This window comes from Scardinius erythrophthalmus (genome assembly GCF_964197995.2).
Source record: "Scardinius erythrophthalmus genome assembly, chromosome: 25".
Taxonomy (NCBI): domain Eukaryota; kingdom Metazoa; phylum Chordata; class Actinopteri; order Cypriniformes; family Leuciscidae; genus Scardinius; species Scardinius erythrophthalmus.
Genome location: NC_138245.1, coordinates 722697 through 730613, shown reverse-complemented (window position 1 = coordinate 730613; position 7917 = coordinate 722697). Strand labels below are relative to the sequence as shown.

General features: G+C 40.5%; 1 protein-coding gene across 1 annotated transcript in view; it reads left to right on the top strand.

Annotated features, from left to right (window-relative positions):
* The window catches only part of avil (advillin), a gene marked incomplete at both ends in the record, with an annotated part of 60984 nt that overhangs the window by 34317 nt on the left and 18750 nt on the right, over positions 1-7917 (top strand). Inside the window, 8 exons of the mRNA XM_081357905.1 lie at positions 805-879; positions 967-1163; positions 1594-1702; positions 2907-3017; positions 3102-3307; positions 5565-5643; positions 6959-7057; positions 7242-7395. Coding sequence (XP_081214031.1) covers positions 805-879; positions 967-1163; positions 1594-1702; positions 2907-3017; positions 3102-3307; positions 5565-5643; positions 6959-7057; positions 7242-7395 — 1030 coding nt within the window. The remainder of the gene's footprint in view (positions 1-804; positions 880-966; positions 1164-1593; positions 1703-2906; positions 3018-3101; positions 3308-5564; positions 5644-6958; positions 7058-7241; positions 7396-7917) is intronic.

Sequence of the window (7917 nt, the reverse complement as noted above, 5' to 3'; positions counted from 1 at the left end):
TTAAGAATGTTTTGTGAATCCAGCCCCAGATCACAGTTTTTAAAGGGGTGGTATAATGCCCTTTTCTTAAGAGGTAAAATAAGTCTCTGATGTCCCCAGAGTGTGAATTTGAAGTTTTAGCTCTAAATACCCCACAGATATTTTTATATAGCATGTTAAAATTGTCACTTTTTGAGGGTGAGCAAAAACACACAGTTTTTGTGCCTGTCCCTTTAAATGCAAATGAGCTGCTGCTCCCGGCTCAGGGGGCGGAGCTACAAGAGCTTGTGTCCTTTTACCTCACACACACATGCTCTGAAAATTTTAAAAACTTTTAGCCTTTAATGTTCAAACCGGAGTCAGACAATGATGGAGAGACTTGAGAAGAAGTGACATCATGTAGGACATGCAACAGGACATTTCTGAATGGATATTTGATGAATTTATGAAGCTGATGTGTAGTTATCTTCTAGTCATTGATTAGCATATTCTGTCTTGATAATCTATAAATCGTGTTCAGGGGGCAGGTTTATGTAAATTCTAGGGTTGGTGATGTCACTGACCCGGGAGGAATGTGGTGTAGTCTCTACCAGCCGTTTGTTGTAGTCCTTAAAAAGCGATTTCTGTAAAAGAAAATATCTCCCTTTGCTTTGAACTTTGAGTGTTGTAACTTTGCAGATGTTGTTTATTCTCAAACAGCAACATTACACACTAACTAAAGTTAGAAAATAGAAATCATAATCAACCACCCCTTTAAATCAAAGATTTTAGACAAAGTTTTCTAGTAAATTTCACACTGCACAATTTCACTGATTTTTTCTCCAGAAAATGGATCTCGTTTTGGTCCCAGAAAAATTCCACGGCCAGTTTTATGACGGCGACTGTTATTTACTGCTCTCAGTAAGTGTGTCCTTCAGATTATGTTAGATGTTCACCTCTGATTCAGGAATGCAGTTGCAGCTTCATGTTTTTTGTTTCTGGTTTCAGACTCGTAAAACTGGCGGATCTGCGTTCTACGACATCCACTACTGGATCGGCTCGGTGTCTTCTGTGGATGAACAGGGATCCGCTGCGGTTTATGCGGTTCAGCTCGACGAGTTCCTCGGATCTTCTCCGGTCCAACACCGAGAGGTTCAGGGCCATGAGTCCAGCATCTTCTGTGGATATTTCAAACAGGGCATCATGTAGGAGTCACACACACACACACACACACACACACACACACACACACACACACACACACACACACACACACACACACACACACACACACACACACACACACACACACACACACACACACACACACACACACACCTGTGTTTTAGGTATTATCAGTACTGAACACTGATGAAGAACTGAACTCAACGATCAGTGGTGTGTTCCGTTTGAGTGTGTGTGTGTGTGTGTGTGTGTGTGTGTGTGTGTGTGTGTGTGTGTGTGTGTGTGTGTGTGTGTGTGTGTGTGTGTGTGTTGTGTGTGTGTGTGTGTGTGTGTGTGTGTGTGTGTGTGTGTGTGTGTGTGTGTGTGTGTGTGTGTGTGTGTGTGTGTGTGTGTGTGTGTTTTAGTGCATGAAGAGGACAGAAATCACAGATATATGTGTTTATGTCCCAGTTATAAGTCAGGAGGAGTGTCTTCAGGAATGAGCCATGTGGAGACAAACACGTATAACATTCAGAGACTTCTGCATGTGAAGGGGAGAAGAAAAGTGACCGGCACTGAGGTGAAGATCTATCAGTCTTTATAACTCTGATGTTCCTCTCAACACTTTATCCGGGATTGAGAATATCTGTCAAAATGCTTGTGAATCTCCATCAGGGAACTTTCCTCTCGGCCTGTAATCAGTCGGAACATTTGAAATCAATCCAGTGATGAGCCAAACGCAGTAATGATTTAACCCTTGTGCAACCTTATGAACATTTTTGTCTTTTTTATTTATTTATTTTTGGATCATTTTGCCCGTGTTAATGCCAAAGGCATAAATTTTGGACAGGTGTGTATTTTTATTGGAATTTTACTATTTCACCCCCATTTCCTTTAATTAATCTATTTTACACTAGGTACACAGAATAGTTCCTCTCAGGACCTTCAGGACTAGAATGTCCACATTGAAACCCATTAAAACTGTGAATTTTAACCCCAGGGCCATTTACATATAAAATAATCCAATCTTTGTTAATAGGCTCTTATTCTGTTGGCAAGGCTTCAAAATTATTTTTTTAACAATTTTTTCCCAGATGGGGCCATTTTCTCAGGTTTGGTCTATAAAGCAAATACTCGCTTTATTCCTGTTTTCTGCTTCTGCATATTATAGAGCCAACTGGAGAAATTATGCAGTGATAATTGTGTGTGTCTTGGTAATGATGTCAGAGTGTGGTTTGTATGTGTGTAATAAAAACAAATTGTGTATGTGCTTGTAATATTTGAGAGAAAAAACTAATCCCAAACCCAGCCTGTGTCAACCCTGTGTCCCAGTGAGTTTAACTGCATCCAGTGGGGAAAATCTGGTCCTGTGCTTAAACACTCTCTCACTGAAAGCTCATTTATTGAGATATCATCCTCACATTTGGAACACGACTTGTTTTGATTTATGGCTTTGATTTTCTAGCAGTGTTAGAGTTCAAAATGTTTCAGAAAATATACATTTTATATAAAATAATGTTCATAAATCATTTTCATAAACTTAAACCTATATAATTTTTTTTTTTTTTTTTTTACTTTTTAAACTTGTTTTACTTCAACAATAATCTGCCAATGGTTTTTCTTTAAAATGAGACCAAACTTAAGTCTCTGCTCCCAAACTTCACATTTTTATGACAGTTTTTGTCCACTATGGACCTGTGTGTAACTTTTAATTGATGCACAAGGGTTACAATTATTTATTAAGACTATAATTCTCAGGCTATAAATGATGAAATATTGTGCAGGTGGAAATGAGCTGGAAGAGCTTCGACACTGGGAGTGTCTTTCTGTTGGATCTGGGAAAGACCATTATCCAGTGGAACGGCCCGGAGAGCAACACACAAGAACGTCTGAAGGTTGGCAGCTTATATATATATATATATGTATACCGTATATATAGAGAGAGATTATGTTTAATGCAGTTTATCATGGTCTCTCAGGGCATGATGCTGGCGAAGGACATCCGGGACCGTGAGCGAGGGGGTCGGGCAGAGATAGGGGTTATTGAAGGAGACGCTGAGGCCTCATCTCCTCTGCTAATGGAGGTTATGGTGGGCATTATGGGTGGAAGGCCCTCACAGCTGCCCAGCGGGACGCCCGATGAAATATCTGACCAGCAGCAGATGAACAAGCTCACGCTATATCAGTAGGAGCCCTCAGATACACTGTCCTTCATATCAGCTGCTTGGAAAACATTAAATGTGACCCTGGACCACAATTTTTTTAAATTGAGATTTATACATCATCTGAAAGCTGAATGAATAAGCTTTACATTGACGTATGGTTTGTTAGGATAGGATTTGGCCGAGACACAACTATTTGAAAATCTGGAATCTGAGGGTTCAAAAAAATCGAAACATTGAGAAAATCGCCTTTAAAGGTGCAGTGTGTAATATTTAAGAGGATCTGTTGACAATATCATGTACATAACGATGTTTTCAGTGGTCTATAAAGACCTTACATAATGAACCGTAATATTTTTATTACCTTAGAATGAGGCATTTCTCTCTACACACACCGCGGGTCCTCTTACATCCACATGTTTCTACGGTGGCCCTGAGCGGACAAACGCGATTCGTAACTGTTGTTCTTCATGTAAAGAAGCGAGCTAAAGTCAGCGAATAAAACACTGACACAATGATGAACAAGTAACAATAATATTCACAATAACAAATCTTTTTACTGAATAATTAAGTGAACCTAATTTCTTCAATTATCTATGTATAGAAACCTCATTGTTTAACTGGCTACTCTCTGCTGTCTCAGACGACGACATCACTTCCTGTCGGCCACCGTAACTTCTGTTGGGTGCAATTCACAACCTCACCACTAGATGCCGCTAAACATCACACACTGCACCTTTAAAGTTGTCCATTTATGTTGGCGATTGTGCTGCATTCACTCACGAAAATAAATGTTTTATACACTCACCTAAAGGATTATTAGGAACACCATACTAATACTGTGTTTGACCCCCTTTCGCCTTCAGAACTGCCTTAATTCTACGTGGCATTGATTCAACAAGGTGCTGAAAGCATTCTTTAGAAATGTTGGCCCATATTGATAGGATAGCATCTTGCAGTTGATGGAGATTTGTGGGAAGCACATCCAGGGCACGAAGCTCCCGTTCCACCACATCCCAAAGATGCTCTATTGGGATGAGATCTGGTGACTGTGGGGGCCATTTTAGTACAGTGAACTCATTGTCATGTTCAAGAAACCAATTTGAAATGATTCGAGCTTTGTGACATGGTGCATTATCCTGCTGGAAGTAGCCATCAGAGGATGGGTACATGGTGGTCATAAAGGGATGGACATGGTCAGAAACAATGCTCAGGTAGGCCGTGACATTTAAACGATGCCCAATTGGCACTAAGGGGCCTAAAGTGTGCCAAGAAAACATCCCCCACACCATTACACCACCACCACCACCCTGCACAGTGGGAACAAGGCATGATGGATTCATGTTCTCATTTTGTTTACGCCAAATTCTGACTCTACCATCTGAATGTCTCAACAGAAATCGAGACTCATCAGACCAGGCAACATTTTTCCAGTCTTCAACTGTCCAATTTTGGTGAGCTCGTGCAAATTGTAGCCTCTTTTTCCTATTTGTAGTGGAGATGAGTGGTACCCGGTGGGGTCATCTGCTGTTGTAGCCCATCCGCCTCAAGGTTGTGCGTGTTGTGGCTTCACAAATGCTTTGCTGCATACCTCGGCTGTAACGAGTGGTTATTTCAGTCAAAGTTGCTCTTCTATCAGCTTGAATCAGTCGGCCCATTCTCCTCTGACCTCTAGCATCAACAAGGCATTTTCGTCCACAGGACTGCCGCATACTGGATGTTTTTCCCTTTTCACACCATTCTTTGTAAACCCTAGAAATGGTTGTGCGTGAAAATCCCAGTAACTGAGCAGATTGTGAAATACTCAGACCGGCCCGTCTGGCACCAACAACCATGCCACGCTCAAAATTGCTTAAATCACCTTTCTTTCCATTCTGACATTCAGTTTGGAGTTCAGGAGATTGTCTTGACCAGGACCACACCCCTAAATGCATTGAAGCAACTGCCATGTGATTGGTTGATTAGATAATTGCATTAATGAGAAATTGAACAGGTGTTCCTAATAATCCTTTAGGTGAGTGTATATTTACAGTAGGAAATTTACAAAATATCTTCATGGAACATGATCTTTACTTAATATCCTAATGATTTTTGGTATAAAAGATAAATTGATAATTTTGATTCTGATAATTTTGAGCCATACAATGTATTGTTGGCTATTGCCCGTGCGACTTGTGACTGGTTTTGTGATCCAGGGTCACAAATATAATTTATAAATTGATTGATTAATTGGCTCATATGTTTAGTACGAGTGAATCTAACACATCTCAAACTTTGAAGTGTGTCTGATGCGAACGGATCGATGAAGATCACTGAGATCGCAACCAGTCCACTCACACAAGACTTGCTGAATCACGATGTAAGTACACAGTTTCCACAAAAATATGACTGTTTTCAACACTGATAATAATAATAAATGTTTATTGATCATCAAATCCTCATATTAGAGTGAATTCTGAAGGATCATGTGACACTGAAGACTGGAGTAATGATGCTGAACATTCAGCTTTGATCACAGGAATAAATTACACTTTACCATATATTCACATAGAGAACAGATGATTTATACTGGAATAATTTTTCACTGTTTAACTGTATTTTTGATCAAATAGATGCAGCCTTGGTGAACATTATAAAATCTTACCAACCCCAAACTTTTGACTGACAGTACTTTAAAGGAGACCTATTATGCAAAATTCACTTTGATAAAATGTGTTTGAACACAGATGTGTGTCCACAGTGTGTGTGTAAACAACCAGCCTAAATTGGTAAAAATCCACCCAATACTTTTTTTTTTAATACCCATATATCATTATCAGTCTCATCAGATTCAGATTTCCAATTCAAATTATCAAATTCAGATTTCCCCCTACTCCTGCGTAAGAGTAGCGAAACCCGCCCACGACTGGTGACGATCTGCACTAGATCCCGCCCTGAGTGAAGCAGCAGTCCCACATTATAACCGTGAGCTCAACCATACCAGCTCTATCTCCATGCAGCAGATATACATGTTCTGGCTCTGTGGGCATCCTAATACAGTTCACACAGTTCACACAGTTCAAATAGTTTATAGATTAACATGACGATACAGGCTAGTCAATGAGATGAATCAACGTAACTCCACAACAACTAAGTTACATAAATGTATCCACTAACCATTCAGAAACGTCCATGTACAGTCTAACAGATGCAAACTCTTCCTGATCTCTCCATCTGTGTCTGACTCCGGTTCAAACATGTAAGGCTGCACTCGCTACAGGGTATTATTGACATTTTGCCTGAGAGAAATTCGGCTGTTATGTTGCTCCAGTATCTGAAGCTTGTGAAAAGGCAGCAGCTCATTTGCATTTAAAGGGGTACACACACAAAACATGTTTTCCCTCACACCCAAAAAGGGGCAACTTTGACAAGCTATAATAAAAATTTGGGTGGTATTTTGAGCTGAAACTTCACAGACACATTCTGAGGACATCAGTGAAAATGGGCATAATGGGTCACCTTTTAATCAACCTTCACATCTATCTATCTATCTATCTATCTATCTATCTGTCTATCTATCTATCTATCTATCTATCTATCTATCTATCTATCTATCTATCTATCTATCTATCTATCTATCTATCTATCTATCTATCTATCTATCTATCTATCTATCTATCTATCTATCTATCTAGGACTGTTATATTTTGGATCAGGGGGGAACGTCAATATTTGTGTGGAAGGGAAAGACGGCCAACAAGGCGGAGAGACAAGCAGCAATGACTCGAGCTCTGGTGAGTGAGACTGATTCTGCAGGAGTTTATTAAACTGAAGGGAAAGTGTTGTGTGTTAATGTGACTGATTCTGTAGGAGTTCATTAAACTGAAGGGAAAGTGTTGTGTGTTAATGTGACTGATTCTGCAGGAGTTCATTAAACTGAAGGGAAAGTGTTGTGTGTTAATGTGACTGATTCTGCAGGAGTTCATTAAACTGAAGGGATATCCTCTCAGCACTAAAGTGGAGGCTCTCAGTGACGGAGGGGAATCGGCTCTGTTTAAACAGCTCTTCAAGAGCTGGAGGGTCCGAGAGCAGACGACGGGTCTGGGCCGAACACACACCGTGGGGAGAGTCGGTATGAGTCTCTCACACACACTGACCTTCTGTTTGTAACCTCCCTATTATAGTTTACATTCTATTTCACTGTTCCAGACCACCAGAGACACCAATACATGGTGGGAGGAGTCGTGTCTCTCGCATCACATCGAGAATCTCGTATCAATTCAGTCACACGTGACCTCGACCGCTGACATGTCAGAAGATATATCAGCTTCCCAATATGTCACGGTCGGTCTCTTTAGTCATTCTCGCGGAGAGATCTCACTTGAGTGAGAACAGCTTTTGGGTTGGCATTGCTCCCCACTGTAGCTGTGTCTCGAGGAAAAACAAAGATGCGCAATTTTGGACTTTATTGGATTGTTTTCAGACCCATTGGTTATCCAGGGTGTTCAAACGCGGTGTTCCAACACTGGAGTTAAGGTGAGTGTTGTGAGAACTTATTGGTTAACCAGGGTTCTTTTTTTCACCGTAGGTATACCTATTGCAATCAATTTGTGTTACGTCTGCATAAACCAGGGTGTTAGTTATTGTGTGCCTT